At 42.7% G+C, this 22,892-nt stretch overlaps 1 protein-coding gene and 1 non-coding gene across 7 annotated transcripts; both read right to left on the reverse strand.

Moving 5' to 3' along the window:
- Positions 1–3,589: 3,589 nt before the first annotated feature.
- LOC123080759 (G-type lectin S-receptor-like serine/threonine-protein kinase SD1-1) lies at positions 3,590–13,493 on the reverse strand. Of its 6 annotated transcripts, none has more exons than XR_006438537.1 (10): positions 13,228–13,493; positions 13,062–13,124; positions 12,310–12,606; positions 6,569–6,688; positions 6,140–6,321; positions 4,780–4,990; positions 4,467–4,704; positions 4,232–4,382; positions 3,781–4,140; positions 3,590–3,671 (listed from the first exon to the last, which is right to left on the reverse strand). XR_006438537.1 is itself a non-coding variant. In XM_044503702.1 (10 exons), exons 3-10 carry the CDS (start codon positions 12,864–12,866, stop codon positions 3,838–3,840), a joined length of 1,581 nt encoding a protein of 526 aa, XP_044359637.1. In that variant the 5' UTR covers positions 12,867–12,927; positions 13,062–13,124; positions 13,224–13,409; the 3' UTR covers positions 3,590–3,837. The 6 variants fall into 6 exon arrangements, 5 of the variants coding, with proteins under 5 accessions (XP_044359637.1, XP_044359636.1, XP_044359635.1 ...); XM_044503702.1 differs by adding an exon at positions 12,788–12,927 and having other exon boundaries at positions 3,590–4,140; positions 13,224–13,409; XM_044503701.1 differs by adding an exon at positions 12,788–12,927 and having other exon boundaries at positions 3,590–4,140; positions 13,228–13,403.
- Positions 13,494–14,961: 1,468 nt separating this feature from the next.
- TRNAK-CUU (transfer RNA lysine (anticodon CUU)) lies at positions 14,962–15,034 on the reverse strand. Its single transcript has one exon. It is a non-coding gene; the product is annotated as a tRNA-Lys (tRNA).
- Between the last annotated feature and the right edge of the window lie 7,858 nt (positions 15,035–22,892).

Raw genomic sequence — 22,892 nt, forward strand, 5'->3', positions numbered from 1 at the left:
TGTAAATAAGTAAGGTAAAATTGAAGGATAGACCAAGATTGTTAAAAACTCAGTGGTAAGAGCTTGCGCTCTACCGACTGAGCTAGATGGGCAATTTGATTAATTTTCCAAATTTGCACAACTGGACTGTTCTTTCCAAAGTGATGCGAACATAAACGACTGAAAAGTTGCATGAGAAATTAAGCTGAAGATGCACCTACAATTTATACGTGATTTTTTGTCAAAAAAGACCATCTGTGCGAACGAATTGCTAAAAAGGACCACCTACAGATGAATTTGACAAAAAGGATCCCCTCGGCCGTAGCGGCAGACGCGACAGCCGACACGTGGCATTTGCCGTCACCTGGCCAGGCGGCAGGCCGAGCGAAACGGGATTTGGGAAGTGGCGATGGAACGACTGGCATGGCGGGACCCGGTCGCCTGGCCGAGTGGCGGCAGGGCTGTAGCGACGGGACCAGCCGCCACGCCCCCTGGTGGCAAGTCTGTTCATGGTGCTTTCATGAAACATAGACTGACTAGTGAGCAAGAAATAGACAGATGCATAAGACGCAGAATACTCTAAATCAGCGTGCGCCTAGTAATCAGCTCGTACGAAACGACGGAAGGCAGCGCAGTGCGAGGGGATTGGGAACACGACGGAAGGCAGCGCTACTGCTGCCGGCCGGCGAGGCGGCTGGGCCCAGCCGGCACAGTAGGCGGCCGGGCCCCACTGCTGCTGCGGTTCCGTCGCGAGCGTCAGAATCCCGTTCTGCCCAGCATGCCGCCTGGCCCTGTGGCGGCAGGGCCTGCCGCCTTGCGCCTTGGCGGCAGGTGCCACGTGTCGCCTGCCGGGCCTGCCGTCATGGCCGAGGGGTCAATTTTGTCAAATTCATCTGCAGATGATTCTTTTTGGCAATTCATTTGTGCAAGTAGTCCTTTTCGACAAAAAATCATGATTCTGGTATCAGTTGGAGGCTGCTAGTTGCTGGATGATGTGCGTTCCTTTTGATTAAGTTTTGGCTGTGTGAAAAAAGTTAGTTGCTAATATCAATGAAATGAGGAATAGTTCGGTTCGAAAACGAAGAATCGTAGAACTCCAGAAAACTAAATGAACTCCAAAAAAAGTTGGGGTTATTTCAAGTATGTACAAAAATAGACATGTTGAACGGAGGATGTTCGGGTAGGCCAGAAGGCTCCGTTTGAGAGCATGTTGTTCCTCGAAATCCTTCAAATGACCTTATTTTTTTCATGACCTTGTAGGACCATTTCAACGCACCTTGCCAAGTTATATTTGGTTTTGACAATTTTTGCATTCTCTGAAGTTTTCCTGATGAAAAAAGGCCAATAAATCACTGGATGTATCGCAATATGCATACGGTGTCGGAATCATTCAAACCAACATGTATGCCTAACATGGGCATGCCCACCTACTTGCAAAATTTGGGGTCACTCCTGAGATTTCCAAGATAATATCATGTTCAACGGAAAGTGTTCGGGGTTGGCCAGAAGGGTCCATTTTGGGGCATCTCGTTTCTCGACATCCCTTAAATAGCCTAGATATTTTTCATGGCCTTGTATCACCAATTCAAGGCATCATGCCAAGTTGTTTGCGTTTTCTGTCAAGTTTTGCATTTTCTGTATTTTCTCTGTTAAAAAAGACCAATAAATGGCCAGACGTGTCATAACATGCATACTTTGTCGAAAGTCGTTCAACAAGGCATGGATGCTTTCCATAGGCATGCCTATTCGCTTGCAAAAGTTGGGGTCATTTCCAGAATGTCCACATATAGACCATGTTCAATGGAGGTTATTCGGATAGAGGCCAGAAGGGTCTGTTTGAAAGCTCGTTGTTTTTCAACATCCATCAAATTGCCAAAACAAATTCCACCAACTTTTATGAACAATTCAAGGCATCACGCCATGTTATCTGGATTTTTGACAATTTTAGCATTTTTCTTTAGTATTTTGGTGAAAAAGGGCCGTTAAATGGTCGGACATGTCGCAACTTGTAAATGGTGTCGAAAGTCGGGATGCCACATATGTCTGTGTCAGGCTGTTGCAAGAAGTTGGGTTCATTTATCCATAGCGGAAAAAACACCAGTTTAGAGGAGTGTGCTAGACTATGCCAGATATGTGCATCCATGAGCTTGTAGTTTTTCCTAACTTGAATGCCAGACATGGGTTACCTTTATGGGCACCATCTCTGTCCAGTTGGCCAGAAAAAGTATCACTTTGCTCAAAGACAAGAAGTGGCTAGAAACAATATCGAGAGGGCATTGGGAGTTCCGCAGGTCCATTTTGCACTTGTTTGTGAATCTTCTAAACAATGGGATCCAGAGACCTTGTGGGAGGTGATGATATGATGTGTGCTCATGCACAAAATGATCATGGAGAATGAGGGTGAGGATGTTGCCGCATGTCTTAAATTTGAGAACATGGGTGATCCTATTGAACTCCCAGACAAGAATTTGACCACATTTGGAGTGTTTATTCAAATCCATCAACAAATTTTGCATCGACCAACTTACGAGCAGCGGAAGAAAGATCTGGTTGAGAATCAGTGGACGGTTAAAGGGAACAATAATGTTGGAATGTAATATTTGAACTACTACTGTATGCGGTTATTTGAACGTTTGTACTCTATATATGCGGTTATTTGAATGTCTGAACTCTATGTATGTGGCTATTTGAACGTGTGGGCTTTCAAAAAAATTAAGGAGGCCGGTTCTGTGTGGGTAGCATTGAATGGCGGCCTCCCGCATCCATGTCCACGGACAGATGGACAGATACGGGAGCAAATTTGCGGGTTGCCGTTTGAAATGCCCTAATAGGAGCAATCTGTGTTTTTGTTATTGTTTAGTCCTAGAGTTGTAGATTGTTAAAATCCCCGTGCTGTGATTTTTTTGTTGCCTCAGCCCCAGATTTTTTTTTGACATTCAGTGCAGGCAGAAATCACATTGCGCCAGCATCCGCGAGGACCATGGCAATGCTTTGTTTTAATTAAACAGTCGGATTTCCCTTGTCCGTACCAGTTCTGGCCTCAGCCCGAGATGACGTGTATTTATATGTGCAGTTACCTCTTTGCTAAGTACGGAAAGGAAAAAGTCCTTCCTGTTGGTTTTACCATGAAAACTCTATGGAAACGCTTCCTTCCGTAACAGTGTGGAACTGCTACGAGTCTGAAGCCACGAACAGATCAACTGCAGCACCGGAACCTTATTAGTTAAGGTCTCAAGGTTTCCATGATAGTCCAGGCTGATCTTTAGTATTGAAGACGGCCGTTCTTCTACATTTGCACCAGTGTTCTCCGCATTTGTGTCATTGTGTGGTGGCGCCGTCAGATTCTTCTACATTTGCAGCAAAGCAGATCACGGGGAAGAAAATCCGAACATGCAGATGAAGGAGAGCAGCCGTGCATCCGGCATTATTAACTTAGGAAAACATGAATGACGCACACCGATGGAACACATACTTTGCCAAGCAGGATTCAGTTAATGCAGCTACTTGCGGATTAAATTCTTCTGTACTCCTTCAAAGCCTACGGTAGCAGCCACCAGTGGAAAATGATGACGCGGGTGCATAAAAGCTAATTACAGTATTGGCTTGGATGTCGTATCAAGCCTATGCATACCGGCAGAACATCATTCACCGGAGGATGGAACAACCGCCACAGAAATACGCTGGTCGCCATCCTTCAGAACCGAAATATGATAGGCTTACTTGATCCGGTCTATCTGCCTATCTTAGGCGTATTTAAGCTTGAACTAATGCAGAAATATTAAAAGATAAATATAAAATTACCATGCCAGCTGTCTGCTTTGCTAGATCTTTCATTAAGAACAGAAGCAAAGTGATCAACTATCTGCCATCCGGCTCCTCAGTGATGGTTACGCCATTATAGCTGCATGGAACATTAGCTGATTCATCTTCCTTAGTTGTCGTTAGGTTATAGTATGCCGGATGGTTAGGCTCCGGAAGAGCAACGCTCTCGCTGTTTAGCATCGTGACAACGTTTGACATGGTCGGTCGATCGTCTGCATGCTCCTGTACGCACATTAGTGCAATGTTAATGTACCTCCTAGCCTCTGCCGCATGGACCTCGTTAGCAATCGATGCTTCTAGAAGCTCAAGGCAACGTCCACCTTCCCACAGATGCCACGACTGCAGAAAGTTTATCGTTTGTCACATACACAACAGGTAATTACTTCGGTCTAAAAAGTAATATACAGAAGAGAGTTTGCAGAATACTCACGTATCCAAGGAGGTTCAGAAAATCTTCATGCTCATGGAAACCAGAATTCCTTTTTCCGCTAAGGATCTCGAGAAGTAACACACCAAAGCTGAACACGTCAGATTTGACCGAGTAAATGCCTTGAGATGCATACTCCGGAGACATATAACCACTGAAATGGGTTGGAAGCACAAAATTTAATGGTTGATGAATCAGACGATTAATGGTATTCTAATTAATTGTGTGATATGCTTACTATGTTCCCACCACCCTCCTTGTACTTCCTTGGGTATCATTGGAGCTGAAATTTTTTGCTAGCCCAAAATCAGAAATTTTAGGATTCATGTCCTGGTCCAAGAGAATGTTACTGGCCTTAAGGTCTCTGTGTATGATGCGCAACCGAGAGTGCTTGTGGAGATATAGAAGACCTTGGGCTATCCCTTCGATTATCAAACATCTTTTATTCCAATCAACAAAAGTTGTTATGCTTTCATCTGTACAGTAGAGTGTGCACTTGATAGTATGGACGAAACCAAATCTAAAATATGGTAAAACTACAATGTGCATACCAAAGATGAAGAAGTCCAAGCTCTTATTTGGCAAATATTCATACACCAAAAGTCTTTCTTCTCCCTGAATGCAGCATCCCATGAGCTTGACCAGATTATTGTGTTGTAGTTTTGCAAGAAGTTCAACTTCATTTTGGAATTCTGTGAAACCCTGTCCTGAATGTGAGGCAAGCCTTTTAACTGCAATCTCCATTCCATCTGGTAATTGCCCCTGGAAGTATGTAGAAAACTAGGGGTATTAATTTTTGTACTGAAATTACAGAAAATAGATTACATGCACTCCATGGGAAAATGAATTTTGGTATATACAGCACCGCATATACTCCCTTCATTCCTAAATATTTGTCTTTTTAGAGATTTCTACAAGTGACTACATACGGAGCAAAATGAGTGAATCTACACTCTAAAATATGTCTATATATATACCCGTATGTGATAGTCCCTTTGAAATCTCTAAAAAGACAAATATTTAGGAACGGAGGGAGTACAATACATGGCATTTTTTTGCGCGGACAATACATGGCATTGATATTCCATTTCAGTGCATTACTTATTTCCTTCTGAGTTTCAGTCCAGTGTTGAATAGGGTAAAATAAAAATGTTTATTACACTAGTAGAAAACAGGGCTTTGGTTGGGGCCTAGCCAGCCCATTAGTCCCGGTTTTGTCACGAACCGGGACCCATGGGGGCATACGTCCCGGTTCGTGCGCCCAGGGGGCCGGCCGGGCCTCCGGAGGCATTTGTCCCGGTTCGTGTGGACCCATTTGTCCCGGTTCTAGGCACGAACCGGGACCAATGGTTTCTTTTTGTTTTAAGGCTCCGTATGAGGTTACTTATGCTAATCATATTTGGTGGAGATACATTTATAATACTGGATTTTAGGCTACATATATGTCTATCAAGCAACTGTATGTGTATTTTTTCTTTCTAGGGCAATGATTATAGGATAATATAGTATAATGGAATCGTGCGACTGTGCCTTTTTCGCCATAGGTTGCTAGTACAAGATGGATGACATGATGACTTCCACTGTAGATATTTGAAATTATATATAGATAATTCTCCCACAAACAAGTTTGAAAACTACACACATCATAGCACAATTCGTTATATATTGGGCTATTAATTGTAACTATAAATAGCACTATTGGAAATATATTAGTAGAATATATTTTAGGCGTGCACACATTTTGTAACAGTAAATAGCACTATTGTAAATATATGAGAATGTGTTTCAGGCGTGCACACATAAATGTATTGGTTAGTAGCCAGCTAAATCTCCATTTTATTGAAGCTAATCGTGATTTAATACTTTTTTGGAATGAACATATATTTGAATATTTTCAAGACAACATATTACCTTGTAGACGGGGCCAAAACCACCTCGCCCAAGTAGAGTTTCTTTGGAGAAGTTGTGTGTAGCATGCAATATCACACAAAAGTCAAAGAGAGTGCACTCTGAACTCTTCTCTTCCAATCTCGGAACCAATGTATCTACTTTCGGCCTATTCATGGCAGCTTGATGGTGTAAGTTTACCTTTCCTAAATTGATAGGACACAGTTATATACAGCGTTAATCTGGGGCTAAAACCTAAAGACTGCCTACATTTATGTGTCTTCTTTCGTTTTAGAGGAATGTTGTAGGAGCAATTTTAACATGCCGTTGATCTCACTAATTAGTAGTTTGATTAACTCTTACTCTATTACCTCACATGTAAAAAGAGAAGGTAAGAGGAACCATGTTAAAAATTGTCCATGTTGTAGTGATCGAATCGTGATAAAAACAAACCTTTTCGTCGTCTTCTCATCCATATAGCGGAACAGATAAAGCACATGAGTATTGAAAGTAATGGAGCTGCCACAGCAATAATCCACAGCGCCCTCTGGCGTGAGTTCCGTGATTTGTGTCCTAGAAAAAAATGAATTCATATATAGTCCTCATATATAAATAAAAGTTAATCCCTTTAGTGATATAGACACTGAAAAAACAGTTGTTGCTTGTGGATCATCTCACTCGAACACACTTCAGCAATTGAACATAGGTCAGGCCCATTTCACAAGGAAACTTATTTCTCCATCTCAATAGACATCTTTTTTAATTCACATAACATAGTTCTTCTACTTATTTATATTTATTCATCTATTCCAATGCTTATGTCTACTAGTGTAAAAATGCTACCATGTACATAACAAGCTAATTTTCATAACAGTGAAAAGATCTAAGTATCAATTTTCCTTGTAAGTGGAGATTACCATTATGTAGACTAAATCAACTGACATGTCTATAAGATCGTTGAGAGCAAAGTACCGCTCAATGGAACAGCAATGCTTCTAGTCCACAGTCCACACTGTTAAACGTAGCATTGTACGTGACATAGGGATAGATAGAGATAGATGTTTAAGTGCTTCGGCTGGTTAGATAACTTATCTCCTGTAAACCGAATTCCTCTTATTCTCTCTTATCCCTTCCTCTCCAAGCATGTAATCTAAACAACATGTATGCGCTTATCAGGGATGTGCGCCCCTGCCTATAAACATGCACAGCGCCCCCTCATACGAGGGTAAGACGCTTTCCGCCTATCGCACATGGTAATCAGAGCATCCCTCTTCCAATATATCTAGTTTTTCCAATCTCCATTAGTGCCTAGCATGTCTTCCTCCGGCTCCTCCCAGATCGGCCTCAACAGCCAGGTCACGGAGAAGCTCACTCGTACGAACTACGTACTGTGGTGCGTCCAGATCACGCTGCAACTAAGGGGAGCAGGCGTCTTCGGCTATGCCGATGGCAGCACACCAGAGCCAGCCCGCTTCCTTCCTGGCAAGGACAAGGACGGCAAGGACTCCACCGAGCCCAACCCTCTCCACCCAATCTGGGTCCGGGAGGATCAATAAGTGCTCGGTACCTACTCAATAATCTCTCAAAAGAGGTGTTGGTGCAGGTGACCGCGATCACCACGACGCACGCGCTCTGGACAACTCTGGCGGCCATGTTCTCCTCGCAGTCGCTTAGCCGTGTCAACAACATCCGCACGGCTTTGCTTCATGCGCGGAAGGGAACTCAGCCGGTCGCCACCTTCTTCGCCCACATGCGCGGCCTCGCTGATGAACTCGCCGCGGCCGGCAAGCCGCTGCAAGATGACGAGATCGTCTCCTACATCATCCATGCGCTAGACATGGAGTACCAGCCTCTGGTGTCGGCCCTCGATGCCCGCACCTCCCCCGTCACCCTAGATGAGTTGTTCACCATGCTAAGCAATTTTGATCAGCGCATGGCACTCTATCAGGGTTCGGGTGGTTTTAAGTCATCTGCGAACGCTGCCTCTCGTGGCCGCGGCAGCCGCCGCGACGGACCTCCACACGGCAAGAACCGCTCGGGCGGCGGCAACTCCTCCAACAGCAACACTCCTCGGGCCGGCCGTTCCTCCTCCACCAACTCCAATGGACGCGGCGGTGGTGGTGGCCGCGGCTCCAACCGAGCGCGCCCTGATGCGCCGCGCTGCCAGATCTATAGCAAGCTCGGGCACACCGCCCGGGACTGCTTGTACCGCTATGACGAGGACGATGATGACTCCCAGGATAAGGACAAGGTGGCTGCTGCTGTGGACGGCTCCTATGGCGTCGACACCAACTGGCACGTCGACAGTGGCGCCACCGAACACATCACCAGCGAGCTTGAGAAGGTGACCACGTGGGAAAAATACCGCGGCAAGGACCAAATCCACACTGCTAGTGGTGCAGGTATGAGGATTCGTCACGTTGGTCATACAATTATTAAAACTCCGCATCGCAAACTTCATCTTAGAAATTTTTTGCATGTCCCTAGTGCTAGTATGAATCTTCTCTCCGTTCATAGAATTGCCATTGACAATCATGTATTCCTCGAGTTTCATTCCTTTTTCTTTTTGATCAAGGATCAGGCAACGAAGAAAGTGCTTTATCGAGGTAGATGCATTCGAGGACTCTACCCGTTGATTCCGGAGCGTCGAAGATTCAATAAACATGCCTACGGTGTTGCCAAACTTTCGTCAACACGATGGCATGATCGATTAGGACATGCCTCTTTTTCTTTAGTTGAAAGATTGCTTAGGAAAAATAAGCTCCCGTTTGTTGGTGAGCGCAATGTTGAAACAGCTTGTGATTCATGTCAACGTGCTAAGAGTCATCAGTCGTCATATCCAATATCAACTAGTGTGTCTACAAAACCCTTGCAATTAATTTTTTATGATGTTTGGGGTCCTGCCCCTAGCTCCGTTGGTAGACACACATATTACGTGAGTTTTATCGATGACTACAGTAAGTACTCTTGGATTTATCTTCTTAAGAAAAGATCCGAGGTCTTTCAAGTTTTCCAAAACTTTCAAGCTCTTGTTGAGCGCAAGTTTGACAGCAAGATCATTGTCGTTCAATCAGACTAGGGGGAGAATACGAAAAGTTAAACTCTTTCTTCCAAAACCTTGGCATCTCTCATCACGTGTCCTGTCCCCACGCTCACCAACAAAACGGTTCGGCAGAACGTAAGCACAGACAAATTGTCGAGGTAGGACTAGCTCTCTTAGCCGGCGCCTCTTAAATTTTGGGACGAAGCCTTTCTCACGGCTGTTCACATTATCAACATGCTTCCTAGTCGTGTCATCAATAATGAAACTCCAACAGAAAGGCTACTTCATGTTAAACCCAACTACAAATCACTTCGTGTGTTTGGGTGTGCCTGTTGGCCTAATCTTCGCCCATACAACAATTGCAAACTCATGTTCCGGTCAAAGCAATGTGCTTTTCTTGGGTATAGTCCTCTTCATAAAGGTGTCAAGTGCCTTGACATCTCCACTGGTCGTGTCTATATTTCTCGCGATGTGATCTTTGATGAAACAAAATTTCCTTTTCCTGATCTTCATCCTAATGCCGACGCCATCCTCCGCAAAGAAATCCTTCTTTTGCCATCTCATCTATCCGGCATTGATCACGGGGGAGAAAATAATTGTGCTGATCAAATGATGACTAACCCTCTTAACCATACCCATGAGCTTTCTGATGTTGCAGGAGAAAACAGCAGTGAAAACAGAGAAGAAAATGATGCACAAATCACTTCTCAAATGCCATATTTCATGTGTCATGACGTGGGGGGCAAATCTGCCTTGGAACTCGCTGGATCCGCCTCGGGATTGCTGCAGGAGCAGCAGCGCAGGCAATCTGCGCCGAGATCGGTGCGGGCTGACGCGTCAGAGCCGACAACTGCGCCGCACGCCCGTGCAACCGCCAGCGACTCCGCGCACGCCACACAACCGACCGCAGCTGGAGGTGGCCCCGCGCCTGCTAGAGGTGGCCCCACGGCCGCTCCGCCCCGCTCGTCGCCTCACACCTGGCAGCCCCCAAGTGGCCAATGGGGCGCACGCTTCCCCGACGAGTCGCGCTGCTACAAGCGGCGTGCTGAGCTGCGGCTGACGGGCGCTGGATCTTCTGCGGCCTCCACAGCGCCTGGATCACGAGATGCAGCCACAGAAGATCCAGGAGATGCACGAGGCGGATCTGCCTCGGCTGTCGCAGCATCCAGTGCTCCTGTTCCTGCTTCGGGATCTTCTGCGCAAACTGTTCCTGCTTCGGGATCCTCTGCGCAAACTGATCCTGCTGCACCGTCACAACGAAGAACAAGACTACAACAAGGTGTGATCCAACCTGTTGATTATAAGCATGTAACAAAATATGCCTTAGTTTGTTCCACAGGTGAGCCAGGTGAGCCAAGCACCCTTGAGGAAGTACTTCGTGATGAAAAATGGAAAAAGGCAATGAAGGAAGAATTTTTGGCACTAGAGAAAAATCACACGTGGCATCTAGTTCCTCCACAGCAAGGTAAAAATCTTATTGATTGCAAATGGGTCTTCAGAATAAAAAGGAAGTCTGATGGAACCATTGATCGATACAAGGCAAGACTTGTTGCCAAGGGTTTCAAGCAACGGTATGGAATAGACTATGAGGATACCTTTAGTCCCGTTTTCAAAGCTGCAACCATACGTCTTGTTTTGTCCATTGCTGTTTCCAGGGGCTGGAGTCTCAGACAATTGGATGTTCAGAATGCGTTTCTGCATGGCGTTCTGGAAGAGGAGGTATACATGAAACAACCTCCTGAGTTTGAGAATGAAAATACACCCTCATTTGTATGCAAACTTGACAAAGCACTTTATGGGTTAAAGCAAGCACCAAGAGCATGGTACTCACGTCTCTGCCATAAGATGCAAATACTTGGTTTTGTTCCTTCCAAGTCGGACACCTCATTGTTCATTTACAATAAATTGAACACAACCATATTTGTCCTCATTTATGTTGATGATATTATTGTTACAAGTTCATCTGATGAGGCAATAGCTGAATTGTTAAAGGATCTGAGTACAGATTTTGCTGTTAAGGATCTTGGAGATCTTCATTATTTCCTAGGGATTGAAGTGAAGAAACATGATGATGGGCTTCATCTCTCCCAGGAAAAATGTGCCACTGATTTGGTGAAAAAGGCTGGCTTGCAAGGTTGTAAACCGTCACCTACTCCTTTGTCAACTTCTGAGAAACTGTCTCTTACAGAAGGTACACCTCTAAGTAAAGAAGACAACACTAAATACAGGAGCTTGGTAGGTGCACTGCAGTACTTAACATTGACAAGACCTGATATTTCTTTTGCTGTCAACAAAGTATGTCAGTTTTTTCATGCACCCACCACTGTTCATTGGACTGCTGCTAAACGTATAGTTAGATATGTCAAAAATACTTTGAGCATTGGTCTTAACTTCAGCAAGTCACCATCTACTTTGGTCAGTGCCTTCTCAGATTCTGATTGGGCAGGCAGCCTAGATGATAGGCGCTCCACTGGTGGTTTTGCAGTGTTCTTTGGTCCTAACTTGATATCATGGAGTGCAAGGAAACAGGCAACTGTGTCTAGATCCAGTACAGAGGCAGAATACAAAGCATTGGCAAATGCAACAGCAGAAATTATATGGGTTCAATCCATTCTTAAGGAACTTGGTGTGAGAAATACTCAAGCTCCATGTTTGTGGTGTGACAATCTTGGTGCTACCTATCTATCTGCTAATCCTATGTTTCATGCCAGAACAGAACACATAGAGATAGATTTTCACTTTGTCAGAGAAAGGGTTGCTAATAAGCAACTTGACATTCGGTTTGTGCACTCTAGAGATGAAGTTGCAGATGGATTCACCAAAGCTTTGCCCACACGGAGTTTTGAAGACTCAAGCATAATCTCAACTTGATGAAGTTGTGATTAAGGGAGGGTGTTAAACGTACAATCGTGACATAGGGATAGATAGAGATAGATGTTTAAGTGCTTTGGCTGGTTAGATAACTTATCTCCTGTAAACCGAATTCCTCTTATTCTCTCTTATCCCTTCCTCTCCAAGCATGTAATCTACACAACTTGTATGCGCTTATCAGGGATGTGCGCCTGCCTATAAACATGCACAGCGCCCCCTCATACGAGGGTAAGACGTTCCGCCTATCGCACACACATAAGAGAGCAATCAAAGGACATACCTTGAACTCGTTGCCCACCATTTGACATACCGGTTTCTATTGCTGGAATGGCTTCGCAAGAAACCCCTTCCATGCCTACTAGGCACTCGTCGAATAGACCTGCTGGGTACGTGCCATGGAGGTTGATGTAGGTTAACATTGTGGCCGCACAGTTAGTGCTCTGCATGTTGTTATACGCCGCAAATGGGCACGAAAATTCCTTGAAAGCAGCACAACATTCCATAGTAGGATGTTGCAGCCCTTTGCACCTGCTTGTGATGATTGTGTAGTTCTGGAACTCAAAGTCCATAGGGCAGTCTGATAAGCATGTACATGAATAAATGCAAGCATATCAGATGAACGCACTGGAAGTCTTGAACATGTTGAGAAGCACTATGTGGCCGACAACGCACAATAGAATAACCATTTATTCTCTAACTTTATATTTGAATTTGAGTGGAAATTTGAATAAGCTGCTTAACTATCTGGACGCACATACAAGTTCCTACTGATGTATGGAAATTTGAATTTTGTAGTCCCAGCTTTTTTACTACTGAAGAATAGTTTGTAATTTCCATTGGTAGTTCACCGTCGAACTCTGTTTCCTACATCCAGAAACTCCACAACCGCATCTCAATCCTAAACGCATATGAGCAAAATCAGTATCTTCAGTGTGCACACCGTCATATGCAGCTGGTTGCAGAACATCTCAATCCGAAACTTTTTTTTAGAGTAATCTTAGCAAGAAGAGAGGAAATCGTGAAACTACGTACCGTTCTTGGTCTGCAGCAAGCTCCTCCTCCCCGTCAGTCCGGTGCTGGCCTGGGAAACTCTGTCTGCTCAAGCACCAAGAGAACAGAACGAACCCATCACAATCCGCTTCAATAAGCAAAATACTAGCACTGCGCAGTAGTTGGGAGCACCGGAGCACGCACGGACCAGACAGGAAGGGCGACGCGGAGGCGGAGGCGAGTCCGGCCAGGACGGCGGCGGGGAAGAGGAAGATGAACCGACGGGCCAGCGCCATCGCTCGCAAGCTGCTGCAGCTTCTTCAGCGGAAGGGTGTGTGGCTCTTGGGGGAAGACGGCTTGGCACTCTGTTCTAGTGGACTAGTGGTGCGGTGCAGTGCGGGCGGCTATGGGGAACTCTAGTCTAGTCTCCGCTAGCACTTCAAAGGCGACAACAACCGCCATGGCAGCGCACTATGTGTGGTCGAGGTAGCTTCTTAATCCTACCATTGGCTCGCTAACTTCTCTGAGCCTGCTACGATCAATAGAAGTGGCGGGGAAGCTTTCCCCTGTCGTTCTCTTCACAAAACTAACACTGTAGGCACCCGCAAAAAAAAAAAAACACTGTAGTGGTCAACATAGCCTTCCCCTATAATTATCTTCAGAAAACAAACACTGCAGTGGTCAACATAAACTCTGATGCTTTGATTGAGGCAAAATAAATAATGATAGTATGAAACAAAGCTAGTGGAGATAATAATGCACTCTGCAGCTACTTCAGCCTGATGGAAAAAAATCTGGGTACAAATTATAATTCAAACCATAACGATTCTTCCTGCAAAAACAAAATACAACTCTTCTGAAACAAATAACAACGATTGAAATATAAATGAGATTAAAATGGTGAGGAGGTCAATAATAAATTGGAACAACTTGAATATGATTCGGGAGTAGAAGTAGACGTGCACCTGTCACGCCGTATTTTCTTCGGAATTTGTACTTTTGTCCGTCAGTTCTTCGAAATTTATACTTCTGTCGGTCACTTCTTCAAAATTTATACTTCTGTCGGCCTCGTTTTAAACCTTCGCGTGTTTGGTTTGTCAAATTTGGGGTTTTGTTCCTCAATGTGCTGCAATCACTGGCGGATCCGCCATGTGTCATGGATGTACATGTACACCCAAAATTATCAAAAAACATATTGTGTGTGTATATAAATCAGTAAAAAAATAAGCTCACTATAACTTAGCTAATAACACCCTATAGCCTTTGAAGGAATGTCTCGCTAAATAAATCAGTGTACAACGTCTTGCTAACAGCACACTAATAGCATATTTTAAGAGTCACGCTATTTTGTTATAGCATGCTTTTTTTCGCACGCGCGCGCGCACACACACATGCATGCATGTAATATATCATAGAATACTAACTTACTGCCCATAGGCCCATTAGTAGCCCATTTCAGAAGTAATAGTGAGCCCAAGAGCAGCAACGAATGGGCTTCACGCACGAGAGACGCACACAGCCAGCCAACCACCAGCTAGAAGCTTTCGTCTACCCACAGACAAGGCGGCGGCGCATTGGTGTCGTGCTTTCAGGTGATGAATGATGGAATTATTTCTTCAGGTGAAGAATGATGTTGTCATATCTCGCTTTCAGGCCATGGCAGAGTGTATGGTCGTGCTGTAATTTTCATCTCTATTTCTAAATTGTCTAGACTTTTGAGATGTTGTTGCTATTGTGAAAATTTTGTACATGTATTTGTATTGCAGTGAACCAATTAGCTTCTCATTAGGGTGAACAAAATTGAACACCCAACAATGAATGCCCGAATCCACCACTATCTGCAATCGTTGTTTTATATTTTGGCATTGGTGCTTTGAGGATTATGTTGCAACCTTTTTTGAGACAAATTATACTAAAATCAAGTTAACCTAAAAAAATATGTCACCCACCTTAGGTCTCGAACCCAAGACCACAAGGTTAAGAGCCTTGCGCTCTGCCAACTGAGCTAGACAAGCAATCTGGCCAAATTTCAAAATTTTGAGATTATACTTTAGGAAATATTGAGCAATATGAATTATACATGAAATTTTAAAATGAGATTTTTATTACCAGACAAACAGTGAAAAGTTCCCCGCACCGCATACTCGCATCGATCGTAGGTTGGATCTCCTAAAAGAATCATAGAACTTTATAACTTAATGATCAAATTATTCCCTCTATATTTATTATGAAATCCTTTTTAGTACTCCCTAATTTTTTATTTACTCTGCATATTAGAGTTGACTGAAGCTTTGTTCTTCTCCTGCTGGTTCTTTCTCGAAAAGAAGTATTGAATTCAAATGGGACCTTATTGAAAGAATTAAATGCAACTCTGAAAAGATTGGAAAATTGAAAAAGGTAACGAGTCAAGTATAAATCTTGAGTTTGATTGTGTTAAGTCTTTTGTAGAAACATCTATTTTTCATAAGCTTAGTGCAAAATATGAACTTGACTCTGAGATAGTAGCTACATTTTATGAATCCTTTGCTACTAATATAATGCTGATCTCCCTAAGAAGAAGTGGTTTAAATTTCATCCACCCATTAAATATATTTGTGAAGAACCAATTATTGATAATACTGAAATATTTGCTTACACTGCTAGTCCTGTTGTGCCTACTGCTTACGCTGAGAAGCCTCCTTCCCTGTTAGGATTAAGGTACATGCTAAGGCTACAACTATGGTTCACCAGAGTCATATTAAAGCACCTAAACCCTCTGAACAAATTAAAGTAGAAGCTAATATTGCAATAGTTAAACATCTATTTGTTGATAATGGACATGTTATTTATTTCTGCGATGAAGCTCCTAGAATTGCTAAATCTGTTATAAATGAATGAGATATGTTAGATAAGAATAAGAAAGTCGTTGGCATGCTTGTTGTTTTTATTAAGATTGGATATCATTGCTATCATGGTTTTATGTGATATGGGTGATAGTATAAGTTCCATTCCTTTTTCTCTCTATCAAGAAGTCATGCATGATATTTCACCCGCTAACATAGAAGAGAATGATGTTACTATTAAGCTTGCAGATATGCATACTATCTCGCCACTTGGGATTGTTAGAGATGTTGTAATCTTGTGTGGTAAGATCAAATACCCTACTAATTTTATAGTAATTGGATCATAACGTGAAATTTTTTATCCCATTATATTTGGCAGACCCTTCTTGAATACTGTCAATGCTGAAATCGATTGTGTTAAAGAGAAGGTTAAAGTTAAGTTTCGTAATGTATCTCATGAATTTAATTTCTCTAAGTTCACTAGAAAACCTCATGATAAAGTTTTACCTAATAAAGATGATATTATTTGTCTTACTTCTATTTTCATGCCCCCTACTGATCCTTTAGAGAAATATTTGGTAGATCATGAAAATGATATGCATATGAATGAAAGGAATGGAAAAGATGAAATCTTCTTTAGGCAAGCACCCACCCTTAAGCATAGTTCGCCTCTCGAAATTATTGGAGATCCTCCTCTACCTAACGGCAATCCTATGTTCAAATTAAATAAACTCCCAGATACACTGAAATATGCTTATCTAGATGAAAATAAAATATATCATGTTATTATCAATGCTAACCTTTCAGTGCACGAAGAAAAGAGATTATTGAAAGCCTTGAGGAAACATCGTGTTGCAATTGGATATACTCTTGATGATCTTAAAGGATAGTCCTACTCTGTGTCAAGACAAAATTAATATGGAGCCCTATGCCAAACCAGTCGTCGATCATCAACGTGCGTGAATCCTAAGATGAAGGATGTGGTAATGTACGAAAGAAAAAGCTTGTGGAGGCATGAATAATTTATCCTATAGCTGATAGTAGATGGGTAAGTCATGTTCATTGTGTCCCTAAGAAAGGTGCCATCACTGTTGTTCCTAATGATAAAAGTGAACTTACCCCACAAAGAGTTCTTACAGGTTATAGGACGGTAATTGATTTTAGAAAATTAAACAGAACTACTAGGAAAGATCATTATCCTTTGCATTTTGTTGATCAAAGGTTATAAACATTATCTAAGCATACACACTTTTGTTTCTTAGATGGATATTCTGGTTTATCTCAAATACATGTGTCACTAGAAGATCAAGAGAAAACACTTTTACTTGTCCTTTTGGAACCTATGCTTATAGACATATGCCTTTTGGTTTATGTAATGCACCTGATACTTTTCAAAGACATATGACTGCTATATTCTCTGATTTCTGTCAGAAATTTGTTGAGGTCTTCATGGATGATTTTTCTGTATACGGAGCTTCTTTTGATAACTGTTTGAGCAATCTTGATAGAGTTTTGCAGAGATGTGAAGACACTAATCTTGTCTTGAATTGGGAAAAAGTGCCACTTTATGGTGAATGAAGGTATAGTCCTTGGTCATAAAATTTCTGAAAGAGGCATTGAAGTAGACAAAGATAAACTTGATGCAATTGAGAAAATGCCATGTTCCAAAGATGTCAAAGGTATAAGAAGATTCCACAGTCATGCAGGTTTCTATAGGAAGTTCATTAAGGTCTCTTTTCATTCTAAGTCAGGATATCACAGATGCAAATGCTCTAATTGAAATGATGGATGCAGTTGAAAATTTTAGAGCACTCACAACATAGGAGTATGTCCTAAGGGAAGGTGTTAAACATCACTTGGACAAACTCTTGCAACAACAAATGCATAGTGGCAGCAGATGGGGGAAGTTAAATGGGTTACTTCATGAAGTGAAAATTCTAAATTATTCCATGCTTTAGCTACTCTCCAACATAGGCACAACTATATATCTTTACTGACTGGATCAGATGGTTTGGAGGTTTCTAATCATGCTGCAAAATTTTCTCTTGTACATTAAGCTTTCAAGGACATGCTAGGCAAATGAGAGCATTACAATATTCCTCCCGAATGTTGCTTCATCTATTGCCAGTGCATTATGGTTTATCCTTCCTAGAAGAACATTTCTCTACCAAGGAGATAGATGCCATAATTAAGGACTTGCCCTCAAATAAATCTCCAAGCCCACATGGCTTTAATTCCAATATTATACAGAAGTGTTGGCTAATAATCAAGCAAGATTTTTATGATCTTTTTAAACTAGTTCTATAGAAGGGAGGTCTACTGAGGGAGTTACGGACTAAGGGGTCGTCAGGGCGCCGGCCCAATGGATATGGGCCGGACTGATGAAGCCGCACATCCATGGAAGATTTATGAAGTCGTGGTGTGTCCTCCAAGTCAAGGGTGGACGAGATCTATTTCCTCTTGTTGTAATCTATCTTCGGTAACCCTAACTCTATCGGTGTCTATATAAACTGGGGGTTGTAGTCATTAGGGTTAGAGCTTTATTCATCACCTCATCACCTTAGGGTTTAGCTCATATTGATCTCGAGCTAGATCTACTCTATAATCTATACTATACATCCAATATAATAAAGAAGGACGTAGGGTATTACCTCTTCGAGAGGGCCTGGACCTGGGTAAACACTGTGTTCGTCATCCCTTCTTCCCCATCGATCCTAGATCCACAGTTCGGGACCCCCTACCCCGAGGTCTGCCGGTTTTGACACCGACATCTACCTGCAAAGTATCAATAATTCCTTCATTTCCCCTATTCCAAAGAAGCTTGGTGCATCCTGTGCTAATGATTACAGGCCCATATCCCCGCTCCGTTTCATAATCAAATTGCTTACTGAACTTCTGGCCAATAGGCTGCTGATGTCTACTATGCAACTTTATTCTTGTAGACTCATGTTGGGCCTCCAAGCGCAGAGTTTTGTAGGACAGTAGCAATTTTCCCTCAAGTGGATGACCTAAGGTTTATCAATTTGTGGGAGGCGTAGGATGAAGATGACCTCTCTCAAACAACCCTGCAACCAAATATAAGAAATCTCTTGTGTCCCCAACACACCCAATACAATGGAAAATAGTATAGGTGCACTAGTTCGGTGAAGAGATGGTGATACACGTGTAGTATGGCTAGGTAGAAAGTGATAAAACGGAGCACAAATGGTATTTCAATGCTTGAAAACAAGGCCTAGGGTTCATACTTTCACTAGTGCAATCTCTCAACAGTGCTAACATAGTTGAATCATATAACAATCCCTCAACACGCGACAAAGAATCACTCCAAAGTTCTTATCTAGTGGAGAACATAAGAAGAAATTCTTGTAGGTAGCAAACAACCTCAAAGTTATCATTTCCGATCAATCTATTAAGCCGTCCCTATAAGTGTCACAAACAGCCCTAGAGTTCGTACTAAAATAACACCATATGAAAACACATCAATCAACCCTAATGTCACCTAGATACTCCAATGTCACCACAAGTATCCGTGGGTCAATTATATGATATGCATCAAACAACGTCAGGTTCATAATATTCAATCCAACACAAAGAACCTCAAAGAGTGCCCCAAGATTTCTACCGGAGAAACTAGGACGAAAACATGCATCAACCCCTATGCATAGATTACCCCAATGTCACCTCGGGAATTCGCGAGTTGAGTGCCAAAACATACATCAAGTGAATCAATATGATACCCCATTGTCACCACGGGTATTCATACGCAATACATACATCAAGTGTTCTCAAATCCATAAAAGTATTCAATCCAATAATAATGAAATCTCAAATGTAAAACTCAATTCATCACAACAAGATAGAGAAGGGGAAACACCATATGATCCAACTATATTAACAAAGCTTGCGGTACATCAAGATCGTACCAAATCAAGAACATGAGAGAGAGATTGAACACATAGCTACTGGTACAAACCCTCAGCCCCGAGGGTGGACTACTCCATCCTCATCATGGTGGCCGCTGGGATCATGAAGATGGCCTCCGGTAGGGGGCTGGGACGGGCTCCCGATTGAGTTTTCGTGGATACAGAGGCTTGCGGCGGCGGAACCTCTCATCTAGGGTTATTTCTGGGGGTTTCTATATTTATAAGATCTTTTTGGTGTCGATCTCATGTCAAGATGGGCTTTGAGGGGGTGGCGCGCCCTGGTGCCTAGTGACCACCTCCTTCCCCTTCTAGTCCTCCCACAAAGATTCTAGCGCCTCTTTTGTTCCAAAAAAACCATCAAAAAGTTTTGCTACGTTTGGAGAACTTTTATTTATGCACAAAAAACAACAACACGGTAGTTCTGCTGAAAATAGCGTCAGTCCGGGTTAGTTCCATTCAAATAATACCAAAACCACATAGAATTGTTGTAAACATGGCATGAATACTTTATAAATTATAGATACATTGGAGACATATCAGCATCCCCAAGGTTAATTCCTACTCGTCCTCGAGTAGGTAAATGATAAAAGAAACAATTATGAAGTGTGAATGCTAGCATAGTGCATAAGTTTCATCAATGATAATTTCAATCACTTTTCCTAGCATCATAACAGCAACTCTTTCTCATAAAACCCATCATGATAAAGTAGCAATCAACTCATAGGTTATGTTTCAAAAAATGCATTCTCTTTAAACTTAAAAACCTATGTTCTTAGTCACCAAACAATTGCAATTCAACTTATTCAATAAAGTCTAAGTAAGAGCTCCACATACTCAATCGTCATATAATCTCCTATGATTGCTAGTACTCAAAGCATATTTTTAGAACAAATGGTATCCATCGAACACAGAGAAAGATAGGGGCTTAATGTTTCACCTCCCAACTCTTTTATCATAGAGATAATTGTCAACAATAATAATTCATGATCAAATATATTTGACTAGCCATATGTGCCAAGATCTTTCCCCACCACATGATGCTTGTAACCTAGAGATAATAGAGGTTGAAATGAGAATGCATACTATTGACTCTTTCATAAAAGTAAATGCAGAAAAGTAAAAAATAGGCCCTTCGCTGAGGAGAGCAGAGGTTGTCATGCGCTTTTTATTTTTGGATGCGCAAGCTCTTAATGCAAAGGAACGTCACGTTATATTGCCCCTTATGATAGCAACCTTTATTATGCAGTCTGTCGCTTTTATTTCTTTGCCATCACAAGTCCATACAACTCTTATTTTCCCTTGCAATAAAAGATCACTTATAATTTAGGAGCAATTTTTATTTCTTTTTGCACCAATGACAACTTACTTGAAGGATCTTATTCAATCCAAATGTAGATTTGGTGGACACTCATGGCAAGAAACTGGGTTTAAGGTTTTTTTGGATGCACAAGTAGTATCCCTACGTAGTATGAATTTTTGTCTAGTAAAAGATCCTAAGCAAACACCACATGTTGGAGGATCCATAACGATATAACTTCTATGCAAATGTACACAACCATAACTTATTATGTTGTCTTCCTTGTCCAACTTTAACTAATTTTCTCAAGTTTGAAAATAATTAATGGGTATTCACAATCATAAAGATGTCCAAGATAATATATTTGTATGTGAAAGTTCTCTTCCTTATACTAATCATTCATGAATTGCTTCTATGACCAATATTGTGATTGTCAAGCTTCAATAGATTTCACATTCTAAACCCAATGTGAGGCTACTGTTGGGAACGTAGCGTGCAATTTCAAAAAAAAAATTCTTACGATCACGCAAGATCTATCTAGGAGATGCATAGCAACGAGAAGGGAAGAATGTGTCCACGTACCCTCGTAGACCGAAAGCGGAAGCATTAGCTTAACGTGGTTGATGTAGTCGAACGTCTTCGCGATCCAACTGATCAAGCACCGAAAGTACGGCACCTTCGAGTTCTGCACACGTTCAGCTCGATGACATCCCTCAAAATCTTGATCCAGCAAAGTTTCAAGGGAGAGTTTCGTCAGCACGACGACATGGTGATGGTGATGTGATCCGCGCAGGGCTTCGCCTAAGCACTACGACAATATGACCGAAGGAGTAAACTGTGGAGGGGGGCACCGCACACGGCTAAGAGAACAATTGATGTGCTTTTAGGTGCCCCCTGCTCCCGTATATAAAGGAGGAGAGGGGAGGAGGCCGGCCCTACGGGGCGCGCCAAGTGGGGGGCAAACCCACTAGGACTGCTAGTCCTAGTCGGTTTCCCCCTTCCTTCTCATGGAGGGGGAAAGGGGGAAGGAGAGGGAGAGGGGGAAGGAAAGGGGGGCCACACCCCTCCCCTTGTCCAATTCGGACTGCCCATGGGGGGGGCGCTCCACCCCTTGTGGGCTACCCTCTCTCTCCCCTATGGCCCATAGTGGCCCATTACTTCCCCCGAGGGGTTCCGGTAACCCCTCGGTACTCCGATAAATATCCGAAACACTCCGAAACCATTCCGGTGTCCGAATACTATCGTCCAATATATCAATATTTACCTCTTGACTATTTTGAGACTCCTCATCACATCCGTGATCTTATCCGGGACTCTGAACAATCTCCGGTCACGAAAATACATAACTCATAATACAAATCGTCATCGAACGTTAAGCGTGCGAACCCTACGGGTTCGAGAACTATGTAGACATGACCGAGACACATCTCCGGTCAATATAATAACCAACAGCGGAACCTGGATGCACATATTGGTTCCTACATATTCTACGAAGATCTTTATCGGTCAAACCGCAATAACAACATACGTTATTCCCTTTGTCATCGGTATGTTACTTGCCCAAGATTCGATCATCGGTATCCTCATACCTAGTTCAATCTCATCACCGGCAAGTCTCTTTACTCATTCCATAATACATCATCCCGCAACTAACTCATTAGTTACATTGCTTGCAAGGCTTATCATGATGTGCATTATCGAGAGGGCCCAGAGATACCTCTCCGATACTCGGAGTGACAAATCCTAATCTCGATCTATGCGAACCCAACAAACACCTTCGGAGACACCTGTAGAGCATCTTTATAATCACCCAGTTACTTTATGACGTTTG

Source organism: Triticum aestivum, chromosome 3D (assembly GCF_018294505.1).
Source record: "Triticum aestivum cultivar Chinese Spring chromosome 3D, IWGSC CS RefSeq v2.1, whole genome shotgun sequence".
Lineage (NCBI taxonomy): Eukaryota > Viridiplantae > Streptophyta > Magnoliopsida > Poales > Poaceae > Triticum > Triticum aestivum.

Coding starts and splice junctions, on each gene's coding strand:
- LOC123080759 (XM_044503700.1), bottom strand. CDS start 13,315: ATGGCGCTGGCCCGTCGGTTCATCTTCCTCTTCCCCGCCGCCGTCCTG. Junction 6,322..6,568: donor GATGAGAAGACGACGAAAAG/GTTTGTTTTTAT, acceptor CTATCAATTTAG/GAAAGGTAAACTTACACCAT. Junction 4,705..4,779: donor CTTGGACTTCTTCATCTTTG/GTATGCACATTG, acceptor TCTACTGTACAG/ATGAAAGCATAACAACTTTT.